This window comes from Dama dama, chromosome 10, assembly GCF_033118175.1.
Source record: "Dama dama isolate Ldn47 chromosome 10, ASM3311817v1, whole genome shotgun sequence".
Taxonomy (NCBI): Eukaryota; Metazoa; Chordata; class Mammalia; order Artiodactyla; family Cervidae; genus Dama; species Dama dama.
The window spans coordinates 39,028,016-39,044,188 of record NC_083690.1 but is presented as its reverse complement, the minus strand read 5'-3'; the positions used below and the strand labels follow the sequence as shown (position 1 = coordinate 39,044,188).

Here is a 16,173-nt window from a genome sequence, read left to right as displayed (position 1 = left end):
GAACATGGGTAAATATATTAAGTGGGCTTATGATGCAAGTGGTGGGCATGACCTGGCTTGACCACATACCTAGTGCGTGAGCCCAGGAGACAGAGGGAACGGTGAGCCAATGTGAGGGTCACACCTCCATTGGTCACACCTTACTCCTTGGTCACGCCTCCACCAGCAAGCAAGGCACTAATAATACACAGCCCACTCCATCCTGCAATGCGGAAGACCTGGGTTTGATCCCTGAGTGGGGAAGATCCCCTGGAGAAGGAAATGAGGAAATGGCAACCCACTCCAGTACTCTTGCCTGGAAAATCCCATGGATGGAGGAGCCTGGTAGGCTACAGTCTATGGGGTCGCTATGAGTTGGACACGCTGAGCGACTTCTCTCTCACTCCAACTAATGTCCTAATTCTTCATTGCTGTGCCATACTCCAAGCCAACCTTCCCCACTTCCCATGCTGAGGGTTTTTACCTTTTATGCTGTAAGGTCTTAACTATATCCTTCACGCAGTAACATTTGCACTGTTAACTGTGTATTTTACGTTTGTTGAAAGGATAACCTGAAAACTTAAATTTCTCATCACGTCAAACTCACCATTGTATTTGACCTCAAGGAAAGGCCACTTCTGTGACAAGGTGATGGTTAAGATGCACCCCAAATTAAGAAATATAAAAAAATACTTCACCTGAGAAAACTGGTAAGGCTTACACACATCAGTTCTTTATTGAAGAGGTGGTCCAGACCTATTTATATGTTCCAGACCTAATACATATGCCAAAGGGGAGCATGACAATGTATGTAATAGCCCTGTTCCTTTCCAAATATTTACTGAAAATATACATTATACTAACCTTTAAGGTCACAATGTAGGAAATCTTAGTAGTGGCCCTTAAAACTAAGAGTATTTCCTGCACAGTTATGCAAAATCTACCATTTTGTTCCTGTTATGCAGCATATTCATGTACATCTAGAAAAATATGGCTAAAGGGCTGAGCAACAAAAATGGTAGACATCTTTGATTTTTAAAAACGTTTTATGGAAGTGTAATATACATGCAGAAAAACACACATATCTTGAGTGCACTGAACACTCAGATAGTCAGCACCCGGATTTAGAAACCAATTATCACCAGCACCAGATAAATACTCCTTGTCATGTCTTTGCTGAAGCTGACTGCTATCCTGATTTCTAACTGCATAGACAAGTTTTGCCTGTTCTTATACTTTGTATGGATGGGATCATAGTCTGTTTGCTTTTGTGTCTGGATTTCTTCACTCAGCATTAGATGTGAAACTGTTTTACCTGTGCTTATTGTTCACTCACTCTCCCTGCTCCCTGGAGAAGGGAAACGCTACCCACTCCAGTATTCTGGCCTGGAGAATTCCATGGACTGTACAGTCCATGGGGCCGCAAAGAGTTGGACATGACTGAGCGACTTTCATTTTTCTGTTTTATAGCATTCACTGGTGGAAACACCACTGACATTTAAGGTTCTATTGCACAGGTGCCTTCAGAGTTGTTTTTCAGTTCTATGCCATGAACATTCCAGGACACATCCTTTGGTGGACATCTACATGTACAATGGACACGTGCATGCATGACTGCTAGGCTTGGGTTAAAAGGGTAGACACACAGGTTTGGCTCCAAGTGCCAGCTTTCCCAGATGGCTCTATCAGTGGGCTACAGCACCAGCAGTGTAGATGGGTTTGTTACATCCTTGCCAGAGCTTGATGCTTTTGTATGCTTTTCATTTTAACCACTTCAGAGGTGGGCAGCAGTGCCACATGGGGTTTTAAATCTGCCTTCTCCAGATTAGGAATTCCCTGGTGACCCAGACGGTAGAGTCTGCCTGCAATGCAGGAGAACCAGGTTCAATCCCTGGGTCAGGAACGTCCCTTGAAGAAGGAAATGGCAACCCACTCCAGTACTCTTGCCTGAAAAATCTCATGGGTGGAGGAGCCTGGCAGGCTTCATTCAGTCCATGGGGTTGCAGAGTCGGACACAACCGAAGCGACTTCACTTCACTTCTCCAGATTACTAGGAAAAGTAATATACCTTTTCATGTGTTTATTTGCAGTGCAGATAGTCTCTTTTGTGATGTCCAAGTCTTTCACCCATTTCTTTTTTCTTGTAGATCTGTAGGAGTTCTTTTTAGATCAGGGGTCAGTAACTACAGCCTGCTGGCCAAATCCAGACCTCCACCAGTCTCTGCAAATGGTCTTACTGGGACATCTCTGTTCAATGTTGAGCAGTCGTAAATGAAACCAGGTAGCCTGCAAATCCCAAATATGATCTGATCACCTACCATGCATTCTTCTACACTAGATTCTGCTGCCAGGTGTCTGAATTGCAAAGTTGACTATTTTACATTTCATACTTAAATCTGTGACTCCATTTCAATTGGTCTATTTTCTGTTAAATTATAAAATTTAATCAAAAAACCATTTATTGGAAACAATAGCCTTCCCCACATTACAACACATTATCACCTTTGCCAAAAGTGACTGAATTATGTACAGGTTTTCTGGAATCTCTACTATAATTTCACTGATCAATTTGTTTACCTTTGTGTCAATACCACAGGGTAATTCCTATGGCTTTCTAACAGCTCTTGATATCTGGCACTGTAAGTCCTCTACTTCTATCTGTTCTAGAAGATAGCTTTGACTGTTACTGGTCTTTAAATTTTTTACATGAATTTGAGAATTCATTTCCATTAAAAAATGCTAGCATTTTAGGATCGCATTGAATATATGAATTAATTTGGGGAAAACTGACATCTTTTTGACACACCATTGACCAGGGGATTTTTGCAGAAACTAATGCCTGTGGCATTAATGAGTCTCTAGTCAATAATGTGTTAAGACTGTCCTGGAAACAATTAACAGGTTATATCACACTGAATCTTCTGGAATTTTTTTTTCTGGACCCAATTCTTGAAAACACAGTGTTAGATAATTTCCCCCCCTCAGGCACTTAAGGATTTCTGTTATTACTGTAAGTGGTATTGCTTTAAACTTTTCACTTTATGTTTGTTGCTGGTATATTAAAAACCAATTTTTGCATAATTACCTTGTATGCAGGGATTCTGCTCAATTTTAATTATCTGAATATTCCCTAGGATTTTCCATGTACAAAAGCATGTCATCTGCAAGCAAGTTTTACTTGTATTCCTTAGGTCTTTTCATTCTTTTGCTTCCCTTGCTTCCCTGGCTAGGTCCTTCTGCACAATACTGAATAAAACTAGGGACAGCAGATACCACTGTTTTTTCCTCTTGGGAGAAAAGTTCCAATATTTCACCATTCAATATGCTGTTTGTTGTAGCAGATGATATTCTTTATCCAATAAAGGAAGTTCTTTTCTATATGTGGTTTGTTAAGAACACAAATGGATGCTAATTTCACGAGTCTCCTGCATAATAGATTACTTTTCTTCAACGTGATAGACTACAGTGATTTTTATTATTATTAATGTATCCTCACATTCCTGGAGTAAGACCCATTTGATCACTCTTTTGTTATCTTTTTTCCAGAACTGTCTCTGTTATGTTAGCCCAGGATTCAGTCATGTGACCACTATAAACAAGTTACCAATAATCAGAATGAAATTATCATGATTGGTTTAGGTCACTCAGGATTCACCCTCTGTGTTATGTGAAGTAATAGTAGACACCTAACTTCTTCCAGTGAGGAAAGAGGGTAGAAGGGACACTGTGTTAATCAACCAAAAATGACTGCTAGAAATATTGCATCAATTTGTTTTCAAAATTCTGGAATAAGAGTCAGTACAGAAAGTAATGATGCCAGATTCATATCAAATAAAGCACAGGGAGAATTTCTGGACTACATCATAGTAGCAAACTGCACACTCAAACCTGTGGGTTAAAAAACAAGAGTGGCAGGAGAGAGGGGTGTATTTCACAGAGTGTGAGCAGTATAGCTGTCCTTCACTGAAAAGACCAGATTCCAAGTGATCTATGCATGGTTTATGAAAATAGTATTTAAAAGTTTTTTTTGCTCCAGTGCAGTTGGAAGCTATACAAAAGTCACTGGCTCCTTTGTTGATGAAGTACTCATTAAAAGCCCATTTGAAAATGCCTCAAAAGAATAGAAAATTATGATTTTTAACTATTTGGTACCTGTCAAACACCTCAACACAATATGCTTACATTAGTACATTTGCCAGCTTAATACTCAAATAAGAATACTGCCTTTTCACAAATTATTTAAATCCAAACTTGCATAGAATTAATGTTACTCACATTTTGGAAATGTGATAGAAACTGCCATGTACACATTTAATGCTAGAGTCCTCGTTATCAACTCCAGAAGATTTTAAAACTTCATTTTCTGCAATGAAGGTTTATTCAGAGCTGATAGCCTCTGATACTGTTCCTATGAACATTAGATTTTATGTCAGCAATATGGCTTTTAGTATAACAACTGCCAAGACAATGTATTTTCCACATTCATTGCTTCAACAGATTTTGCCTCGGTATGACTCCCTGATATGCAAAGACTACTGGAATCCAAAATAAATATTAAATATTTATAGAGTTTTACTCTTGTGTAAACTGTCTAGGTGTCCAATGAGTTGCTGAAAGCTTTGTTTCTTGTGTTTTTAGGGATTGGTCTTTGTGAAAATTCAGGTTAGAATCAACCCAATGCCTAAATGCTTTTCCTTATTCAGAAACAGGAACTCTCAGACAGTGGTATCTGACTCTCAGCTGGACTTCCCACACCCATTATGTGCAGAGGGTTTTCTAGAACGAGAACTGACTTCAGAGGAGACTTCCCATGTCAAGTAAATTCAAGTTCCCTCTCCTATGAATTCTCTGATGGCTGTTGAAGGCCGACCTGTGGTGGAATTTTTTCCCACACTCATTACATTCATACGGCTTCTCTCCTGAATGAGTCCTGTAATGCACAGTGAGGTATGACTTCTGAGAGAAGACTTTCCCACATTCATTACATTCATAGGGCTTCTCTCCCGAATGGCTTCTGTAGTGCACAGTGAGGTTTGACATCCGAGAGAAGACTTTCCCGCACTTGCTACATTCATAGGGTTTCTCTCCCGAGTGGATCCTGTGATGTATCGTTAGATAAGACTTCTGAGAGAAGAACTTCCCACACTCGTAACACTCGTAAGGCTTTTCTCCTGTGTGGACTCTCTGGTGTCGGAAGAGGGATGAGTTATGGGAGAAGGTTTTCCCACACTCATTACACCCATAGGGTTTCTCTTCCGAATGACTCCTATAATGTATGGTGTAGTATGACAGCTCAGAGAACACCTTCCCGCATATGTTACATTCATACGACTTCTCCCCTGTGGGAAGTGGCTGGTGCCCATCGAAGGCTGAGTTTTCAAAAAAGGTTTTCCCACACTCACTACATTCATAGGGCTTCTCTCCTAGATGAGTTGTGTGAAGGCTGGTGAGGTGTGAGAGCTTCCCGCACTCACTGCATTCGTGGGGCTTCTCATCTGTGTGTACTTTCCGATGTCTGATAAAGGCTGAGTTGAGGTTGAAGGTTTTTCCGCATTCATTACATTCATAGGGCTTCTCTTCTAAGTGACTCCTATAATGGATAGTGAGGTATGATACCCGAGAGAAGAACTTCCCACACTCACTGCACTGGTAGGGCTTCTCTCCTGTGTGTGTTCTCTGATGTGTGATGAGGGTAGATTTCCGGTAGTAGGATTTCCCACATTCATTGCATTTGTAAAGCTTCTCTCCCGTGTGGGTTCTCTGGTGATCGCTAAGAGCTGACTTACGGGAGAAGGATTTTCCGCATTCACTACATGGATAGGGTCTTTCTCCTGAATGGTTTCTCTGGTGTAGGGTGAGATGTGTCTTTTGGCAGAAGGTTTTCCCACACTCGTTACATTCATAGGGCTTCTCTCCTGAATGAGTCCTCAGGTGCTGTGTGAGGTGCAACTTTTGACAGAAGGTTTTCCCACACTCATTGCATTTATACGGCTTCTCCTCTAAATGTGATCTCCGATGCACGGTGAGAGTTCCTTTTTGGCTGAAGGATTTCCCACATACGTTACATGCATAAGGTTTCTCTCCTGTGTGAGCCCTCTGATGGATAATGAATTTTGACTTTTTGCAGAAGGATTTTCCACACTCACTGCATTCAAAGGGCTTCAAGTCCATCTGCGATCTCTGGTATATGTTAAAATTGGACATCTCGATGAAGTCTGGTCCAGAATCATTCCATTCATAGTGCTTCTCCCCCATATAAGTGCTCTTATGAGTAATGAAAACGGCTTCATTGTCTAAGGCTTCTGTGCATCTATTATATTCAAAGGGTTTCTCCAAAATATTAATTTTCTGAATACTTTCTTCATTTTGAGAACAGGCTTCCCCATTTTGATGAAATTCATAGAGTTTCTCTCCATATGTTTTCCCACATTCACTACACTCATCAGGTTTCTTTCTTGCATAGCTTCCATCACTAATAATTAATTCTGAAGTAGATTCCAAAGTCTTCCCACATGAGACACAATTATGAGACATTAGATTTGAAGGAGCAAGATTTGTTTCCATGTTATATGTTTTATCAAACGCATCCTCTCTCTCCTCGGTCAGGGTTCTGCTGTTGATTGATACAGCTTGCCTTGAACATTCATCCTCATTTTCTTGGATTCTCTCTATCAGGTCACCAACTTTCCAGACTTTTTCTAAAAAAGAATAAAATTAAACAAATCTTGTGAATCTGAACACACCAAGTTATAAGATGAGAGCAGTACTCAAGGGCCTACTGCAGGCTTGACTCTAGCTTTAGGGTCAATCTCCACACATAAAACTAAGTGACCATTTACAAACATCACATCCCACCACCTCACCTGGATGCTGCTGCTGTAGGAACTTGCTGTCTGCTACCCATGGCTCTTCTCCTTGCTCCAACTTGATGATCACGTTGGGTTTGGTGCTGTCATACCCTGTGAATGAGAAAGAGCCAACATGGATCAGCTGCTGGGTTCTGGGTCCCTAAACAGAAGCTACTGCCTCAGGAGCTGCAGAATAAAGTGTCTATTTTTGCACTTAATCAAACTAGAGCCATTCAATGGAGAAGCAAAGATATAAATTACTCTATCTGGTGCCCAAAAGGAATTAAATGGTCTTATCATTGATTTCTTCTAAGTCAAGCATAAAATCCTTAAGCCGGAAGCCCCCATAGAGCAGCAACTCAGAAAGCAGCTCTCCTCACCCACAGAGACGAGGTGGCTGTAGTTCTCTAGCATCACGTCCCTGTAGGTCATCTTCTCATCAGGGTCCAGCTGCTGCCACTCCTCCTGGGTGAAGTCCACGGCCACATCCCTGAACGATACTGACCCCTGTAATGGCACCATGATGGGAACTGGGTGATATGGACCTGACACACAAGGACAGGAGCTCACCCAGCTCACTGGGAAAGGTAACTGTGAAGAGTGAAAGCCTCATTTGTGTTAGCAGATGTTGAGAGGAAAACAAGCCATGTTAGAAACACACTACCTTTGGGTTCTTTAATGTGTCAAAAAACAAAACTTCCCAAAAACTCTAAAGCCGAAAGAAATAAAAAAGAGTTCCAACTTTGCATTTAAAGTACCTGAGTTCTCTGTCAGAGGATGGAAGAGATGAAACCCCACTCCGGCTCAAAAAAACTTACAGCCCACTGGGGAGACACTGGGTCAGTGAACACATGCATTCCACTCCCTGTCATTCCCTTCAGTGGCCTCTATGGGCAGGGCCTCAGCCTCCCACCTCTTCATGCTGGTGCAGTCGAGCAGTCAGCCATCCTGGTTCAGTGCTTTCATCCTCTGGCCCCTCTGTTCTCACCAGTTACTTGGAGCCACCTGCTTGGCTAAGATTTTTACTGCCTTCAAATGATCTCAAGCATCTCATTCTGGGAGCAGTGAAATATGTTGCTTGAATGACTGCTCGAGATATCATTAGAGTGACACATACAAGTTGGCGAGTGGTCTAACAAGAGAGAAGTGAACCATTTTAATTATATGTTGGCAGGCCAGGCTTTGCAAGTTTAGCTGAGTTCAGGGGAAATCCTCTGAACCTAGGGAATCCTCTACAATTCACAAGAGGTGGCAAAAGTGGAACCTTTTTGCATTGTAAGTGGGAAGGTAAAATGGTGCAGCTACCATGGAAAATAGCATGGTGGCTCCCCCAAAAATGAAAAACAATTAACACATAATTCAGGAATTCCACTTCTGGGTCTCCACCCTCCAAAAAAAATGAAAGCAAGGCCTTGAAGAGATACTGTACACTCAGGTTCATAGCAATATTATTTACAAAAGCTAAAAGCATGGGAGAGAAAAAAGGCTAAAACAGAAGCAACCATCCACCGATGGATGAATGGTTAAGCAAAATGTGATAATACACACAATGGAATGTGATTCAGCTTTAAAAAGGCAGGAAATTCTGATACATGGTACCACATGGATGACCTTTAAGGATATTATGCTGAGTGAAATAAGTCAGTCACAAAAGGACAAATACTGCACAATTCCACTTAGATGAGGTACTCAGAGTAGTCAAAATCCTAGAAATAGAGGGAAAATGGTGATTGCCAGGGGTTGGGGAAGGGGAATAGGGAGTCAGTGTTTAATGGGTACAGAGTTTCAGTTTTGAAAGATGAGAAACAGATGGAGATGGATAGGGGTGATGACTGCACAAAAACATGAATGTCCCTAAGACCACTATCCTGTACACTTAGAAATGGATACCATATTAAATTTTGTTACGTGTATTTTCTCACAATAAAACATGTGGAGGAAAAAAATGCAGTGATGCCTCTCTAATGACACACCCCCACCCACTCCCTTCCCCAGCTCTGCAGCCACCCCCTCCCTGGAGGAAGAGGAAAGAGGTGTGGTCACTGGTTAAGTGTGTTCACACTGTTGTTGCTGTTTAGTTGTTAAGTTGCGTCCAGCTCTTTTGGGACCCCATGGACTGTAGCCCACCAGGCTCCAGTGTCCATGAGATTTCCCAGGCAAGAACACTGGAACAGGCTGCCATTTCCTTTCCAGGGGATCTTCATAATCCAGGGATCAAACCTGTGTCTCCTGCACTGGTAGGTGGATACTTTACCACTGAGCCATCACTGATTAGAAATTATTTTCTCAAAAGATGAAATTTTTAAAAAATCAAGAATTGTCAGCTGAGAAAAACAACATAAATAAAAAATAAACATCAGGATAAACAACTCAACAATGATGAAACCAAATTCATAAATGAAAACAACTCACACTGACTTCTATTTTATAATAAATTAAACAGAATATTGCTTCCAGAAAATGAGAACATTCTGCTAAGAAAAAGCAACTGGAGATACTTAGAAATTGAAGACTGCATTGTGGAATTTAAAAAAAATCCTGAAGTAAGAAGCTTGATTATCAAATGGGACACAGGACATGTAACTTAGAAAATTTCTCTCAAAACAAGAAATTGGAATAATGAAAGAAAAATCACAGGGATGAAAGCCAGATCCAACATTTTCAGAAAGAGATTATAGAGGATGAACAATGAAAAATCATCAGAGATTCCTGAACCAAAGATCATAAAAATAAACAAACAAAATAAAATGAAACATCCTTGAAAGGGGCCAGATAATCTGCAAAGAACAACACTGGGGGAAAAATAGATCAAGAAATATTCAGACAAAATTTCCAAAATTTTACAATTAGGAAAAAAAAAATCCTAAAGTTATAGAGAAAAAAACAACAACAACACTAGTTACCCTAGTTTAACTATAGCCCACTCCAATATTTCTTGCCTGAAAAATCCCATGGACAGAGGAGCCTGGCGGGCTACTGTCCAAAGGGGCTCAAACAGTTGGACATGACTGAGCACACACATAGGAAGTAAAAGTCTTCTGGTTTAAGTTAGTTCAGAAGACAAGAAGTGGCAGGGGTTAGAAGACTGAGCAATCAAAAAAAAAAAAACAACAACAACCAAATGGGACATTTTCTAAGCATATTATCTGGTTTAATATTTGGAAATTCATTAATGCAATCTGCTATTGTAATACAGCTAAGAAGAAAAGTGTCACATTTCCAAAGACGTTGAAAAGACCTCTGAAGATATTCAAATGCATCCTAATTAAAAAAAAAAAAAACCCTCAAGAAAATAGGAATTGATGGATACTTCACTAAGATGAATACGTGTATGTGGTGGTGTTGTTCAGTTGCTAAGTTGTGTGGGTCTTTTGCAAACCCATGGACTGTAACCCACCGGCTCCTCTGTCCATGGGATTTCCCAGGCAAGAATACTGGAGCGGGTTGCCAATTCCTTCTCCAGGGGATCTTCCCAACTCATGTTGAACCTGAATCTCCTGAGTTGGCAGGCAGGTTCTTTACCACTGAGCCATCAGAGAAGCCCTGTGCATATACATACTCATACGCTACCGGGCATGGCATGTGTGATATATACACATCCAACCACATATGTACACTTTAAGTTTATAAACACATATTTATGCTTCAGTCCTCTGAGTTCTACAGTCAGGACTAATTTAATGGGGAAATAACAGACACATTCCCACTAAGATTACACTAAGATTAGAAACAAGGCAAAACACTTATCATCTCCAATTAGAGAAAACAATTACAGGCCTAACAAAATGTCAGTAAAAGTATTTCTATTCACAGATAATATATTATACCTAGAAAACTCAGAAAATCAACAATGGAACTACATCAATAAAAGGAACTCTGTTAGGTAACAGAATTTAGAGTTAACACACATAAAATCAACAGCCCTCATTACATAAAAAGGAAAAAGATGTAATTCGGGCATATATGCAGTTTACAATACCAACAGAAAAGTACAAAATCTATACTAGAAAAATTTTAAAACATTCCTGAAAAAGAATGAATGGAATGATTCTCTTTGTTCTTGGACAGGCTGAGGCATAGTAAAATGAGATGTGCCTTCACCAAGACACATCACAATCCAATGGATAAAAACCAGCCATAAAGAGAATAAAAGCAGCAAGAGGAGAGGAAAAAAAAGATTTTATATACAGAAGAACAAAGATAAGGATAACATCAGATTTCTGGTGGAAACCATGTAAACAAGAAGCCACTGGAGGAACACATTTAAAGTACTGGAGGAAAAAAACAATAGCAGCAATGATTCCTTTAAAAGGGAAGGTAAAATAAAGACATTTTCAGACATACAGGAGCTGAAAGAATTCATCATCAACTAGAAGAAATACAGGGCTTCCTGGTGGTTCAGACAGTAAGGAGTCCGCCTGCAATGCAGGAGACCCGGATTTGATCCCTGGGTCAAAAAGTTCCCTTGAAGAAGGGAATAGCCACCCACTCCAGCATTTTTGCCTGGAGAATTCCATAGACAGAGGATCCAAGAGAGCTACATTCCCTGAGGTCACCTAAAGTTGGACATGACTGAGCAACAAACAGTATGGTATGGTCTAGAAGAAAGGCAGAAGGAAAATGACAGCAGATAAAAACGTGGATCAAAACAAAGAAGCAGCAGAAACGGAACTATGCATTTTCTCTCATCACTTAAAACTCTTTTAAAGATTACTAATTAAAAATAACGATGTATTATGGGATTGGTACGACCTACAAAAATAAAATGCAACAACAGTGTAAAGACCAAGATGGGAGAAATGGAACTGCAGCTTCTTATACTCTAAGTGAAATAGTCTATAACTTGAATATAAACTATGATAAAGTTACATATTATAAACCCTAAAGTACCTAGTAAAATAACAAGTGTTCTAACAACCCAACAAAGGGTATAAAATGGAATTATTAAAAAAAGTCAATTCAAAGGAAGGAAGACAAAGAAGATGAGATGAACAGAAAATAAAGACGCCAGACTATAACCTAACTGGTTGTATTAATACTTACATTATATACAAATAGCCTAAACACCCCAATTAATAGGAATTAATTGTCAAGTTGGATAAAAAATAAGACCCAACTATATGCTGTCTTCAAATGCTGTATTTTGCATATAAAGATGCAAATAGGTTAAAAGTTAAAGGACAGAATAAGATATTGCACATCACATGTCTCAAAAGAAAACTGGAGTGGCTTTATAAATATCAGAGATTCCATTTCACAGCATACATTCTTACCAGGATGGGAGGTCACTGAACAATGACAAAGTGGCTAATTAATCAAGAGGACATAACAAATCTTAAATATTTAGGTATCTTTTAATGAAATTCATGAAGCAAAAACTGACAGAATTGCAAAGAGAAACAGACAAAACCACAACCACAGATTTCAACAGCCCTTGCTCATGATCAATGGGAAAATCGGCAGGTCAAAAGGACACAGTATAGCTGCACAACAATAACAACTTGATGTGAATGACATTCACCGAACACTCCGAGCACACAACAGGCACCTTTCTCACGTGCACACGAAAATCTCCAAGAAATGGTTTCTCCTTGTAGTCAACACAAATCACGTAAGGGATGGATGGTATTTTCCTTTTTCTATAAAATCGATCATATTTACAGCTGGATTCCAGGTAAATATCCTAAAGCATCATACTACCTATACATGTGAACTAAACAGAGTCCAGGTGCCAATCTGTCCCTGTAACGTGTATTTTACATGACAGTGTCTCTTATTTATTTCTACCTGCCCATTTAAAAAGTGTGGATCCTTATATACTTCCTTAAAGGCATTACAGAACAAAGTGTGAGTATATATAAACAGACAGGAAAACTCACCTGGGATTCATTCATTTTCTGCTGCTCTTGGAAAAAGCTAGACTGTGAACTGGTGTACCTAGAGGAAGGGAAGCAATTAGTTGAAGCCGTGAGTAACCTGGCCTACATAGGCAGGAACCTCCTGGAAACATTCAGAAGAGGCTAAAGGGGTCCTACAGGAGAAACACACACCTGAACCCCTGTAACTCCAACAACATCAGGTTACTCTCACTGGTGAATATAAACACTGACTCACTTTTCAAAGAGTGTGCCACCATTAAATAAAAAGTGAAAAAAAAAATCCTCCCTGTGGCACTGTTTAAATACTCCTCTTACTGTCTCTTTAAACTGATTGAAATAAAAGATTCCATGGGAATGAAGAATGTGAAGCTTTCAAAGTGGGATAAATGCGCATTAAGGCATGGCATTATAAATGATCTGACACAACCTGGTTACCGCTGTAAAGTTGTTGTTTTAATTAAGAAAGCTGCAATACAGTCGGACAGAGCACTTGCCTCCGGAGTCTGATCTTGCTAATGATCCCACCTGCAGACCCGGTGACCTGGGACAAGTCATCTCCCTTCTCAGGCGTAATCACCTCATCCCTCAACTGAGGCAGCAGGACGCACGCCTCGAAGACTCATCCCGCACTAACTACCCGGTGCGAGTCCACCGGGCAGAACCCGCGGAGGAGGCGGGCGTGGCGTGTCAGCGAAGGCTTAGATTTACAGAACCAAGTGCTGATGAGTCTTGAGAGACACATGCAAGATCGCGAGAAGGCGAGAGAAAGAGAAGGGGCGTCGGGGATGGAGGCAGGGGCGGACGCGGCACGTCCGGGCCAAGCCTGTGGCCCCCACTGCCCCAGGACCCCCAGAAGTCACAAGCCCCGGGGGAGCCCAATCGGAGCAGCCGGTCCTGCCTTCCAGCCCAGCCTCTCGACCCCCGCAAAGCGGTCAATCCTTCCGAGTCGCTCTCTCGTGGGGGCCTGAGCGGGCTCCCCAAGCCCTGCTCTCCAAGGGGCGCAGGATCAACAGCCGCCTGGAGCCGCAGACGCACCACCTACCTCGTCGGGACTCGCTGACCGGCCCCGGGCTCCCCAGGCTCCGGCCGGCGGCTGCTGCTCCGGCGCGTTCCTCTCGCCGAGTCCCTCCTCTCCGCCTCCCGAGGCCGCTGCGGGCAAGGAGATGGCTTTGGGCCTACGGGACAAGCTCCCTTCAGGCCAACGTCCCTCCCAGGACTTCACAGGTCAGTGCGCAGCAGACGATCGGGCCCGAGCCCCGCCGCTTCTTAGCCGCCGCCGCCACCTGTCCGGCCTCTCCGACCCAGCCCGAGGGCTCTGGGGCTCGAGCTTGAGAGTCCCCGCTCCAGCCTCCTCCCGGCCAGCGAGAACCGTCACGCGCACAGCCCGCTCCCGCTGGACGCCGGCTTGGCCGGACGGCGTTCCAGCCCCGCAGGCCGCGGAATCTCCGCCTGCCGGAGGCCAGAGCCTGGGAACGAGGGTGAGTGGTGACCCCGGCAGCGACAGGAAACGACAGCGGCGCCGAGGCGGTACGCGTGCGCGAACACGCACACCGGACGAGGCGCTCCAGCGCTGGAGGACGCCGGAAGTCCGCCTGCCAGAGCCCGCCCCCGGGAACAGGGCAAATACCAGGACTCTATTTCCCAGAAGTCTCCACGCCCCATGAAGTTAAGGGAACGTCTTAAGTGTCTTCACCTCATCAGGTTGTGAAGAAGTGCTGTGTTGAGAGGATGGGCCTCTTGGCCGCGGGAATCAAATTTCCTTTTAATTTAAGGGAATGTCTGTAATGTCACCGCTTCTTCAGGCATCTTGCCTTTTATGTCCTGGTGCCCTAATATTCTCCTTGTGCATGCTCAGTTGTTCAATCATGTCCGACTCTTCGTGACCCTATGGACGGTAGCCTGACAGGTTCCTCTGTCCATGGGATTTTCCAGGCAAAAATACTGGAGTGGGTTGCCGTTTCCTTCTCCAGAGGATCTTCCCCAGCCCAGGAATTGAATCCACCTCTCTTGTATTGGCAGGCAGATTCTTTACCACAAAGCCATAATATTTTCCTTGAGTGTTTTAAGTCTTAAATGTCCACAGACAACTGTGGTAACTAAGGGAAGGCGGTTCTCATGTCTGCTTCTGGTTGGTTGTGAGCTATCTAATTAAAGTGTTAGTAAACAGAGCTTAGCAATAACAGAGTATTAGTCTAGGATACCTTCCTTTCCCTTCTAGGGAAAAAGAAATCTAGCTTTTCCAAGCCATTAAAAAAAAAAAAAATTTTTAGTCGGCTGCCCTGGGTATTAGTTGCAGCACACAGGACTTTCAATCTTTGGTGTGGTATGCAGACTGTTAGTTGCAGCATATGGGATCTAGTTCCCTGACCAGGGATTAAACCCCAGGCCTCCTGCATTGAGAGAGCAAAGTCTCCTGGTCTCCTGCCTGGAGGTTGATGGTGTTCATTTCAAATTACCAAGAGATGAAAAGAATGGCCATGAACTGATGACTCACCCCATAACCGGCTCTTCAGCATGTAGCCCCTTCCTCTACTTGCTTTACAATCCTCGAGCAAAACCTGGGGAGGGGTGAACTGGTCTTTTGGGACGTGAAACCAACTTCTCTGCAGCGTTGCCGGCTTCCTCAATAAAGCTGTTTTTCCTTTTACCCAGCACTTGTCTCTCGGTATTGAATTTTTTAATGATGTGAGATCTGCCTCATCTTCTATTGCTTTTTCTACATGGAAAATAATTCAGGACTATTTTTCAGAGTTAAGAAATGTGGTTGGATAATCACAACACCATTAAGCGACATAACATCTCGTTTAACTGCAAACAGGCAAACCGAACTGGTAATGACCACACAAATCATGACTGTGAGAAGAGTTTCATCTTTATTATATTTCCCTAAAAGCTACACAGCATCTTCCTCTTCAATAATCTAAAATTACATACAAACATCTCAAGACAAGTTTAAAAAAATTACAGCTGAATTTCCACAATTCAATAATAAGAACTTTAGAAGTTAAAATTTATGTTTACAAAAGTTAGGAGGAATAACCCACCTAGCTACAAGTAGGATCAATATATTATGTAAATATAATAGATTAAAAACACAAAAACCTCTTGAAAATGTATACAAATTTGTATTTACCTATACACAACAACTATAATATCCATCACAAAACTGTAGGAATAACATGTTTTCAAAACACATTATTTAAAGTAGATATATAAAAATAAATACAATAATTTTACAGGCAACATTCTCAAAATAAGCCAGTGAAAATGATGGCAAACTTTAAGTCATCTATCATGATGCTATGGCTCTAATTTTATATTTTAAAGTAATTCCTTCCTATTCCAAGCCCCTACATTTCCCCTTCAAATGAATCTAGACTAGGGCAAACAAGTGTATAAAAATGGGGCCTCCAACATCTATCTCAGGGGAGATTTGAATTAATCTGAAAATTGGGGTGGTGCCTTAG

At 41.8% G+C, this 16,173-nt stretch overlaps 1 protein-coding gene across 1 annotated transcript; it reads right to left on the bottom strand.

Moving 5' to 3' along the window:
- Positions 1-690: 690 nt before the first annotated feature.
- RBAK (RB associated KRAB zinc finger) lies at positions 691-14,263 on the bottom strand. Its single transcript, XM_061153723.1, has 5 exons — positions 13,749-14,263; positions 12,707-12,764; positions 7,208-7,334; positions 6,843-6,938; positions 691-6,677 (listed from the first exon to the last, which is right to left on the bottom strand). The coding sequence occupies exons 2-5, from the start codon at positions 12,719-12,721 to the stop codon at positions 4,774-4,776; spliced, it is 2,142 nt and encodes a 713-aa protein (XP_061009706.1). The 5' UTR covers positions 12,722-12,764; positions 13,749-14,263; the 3' UTR covers positions 691-4,773.
- Between the last annotated feature and the right edge of the window lie 1,910 nt (positions 14,264-16,173).

What these genes read in the sequence shown, in the direction of transcription:
- RBAK (XM_061153723.1), bottom strand. An exon ending in CAGCCACCTCGTCTCTGTGG is followed by an intron (nt 6,939 to 7,207) that starts GTGAGGAGAGCT and finishes TCTCATTCACAG; the next exon opens with GGTATGACAGCACCAAACCC. An exon ending in CCTACAGCAGCAGCATCCAG is followed by an intron (nt 6,678 to 6,842) that starts GTGAGGTGGTGG and finishes ATTCTTTTTTAG; the next exon opens with AAAAAGTCTGGAAAGTTGGT.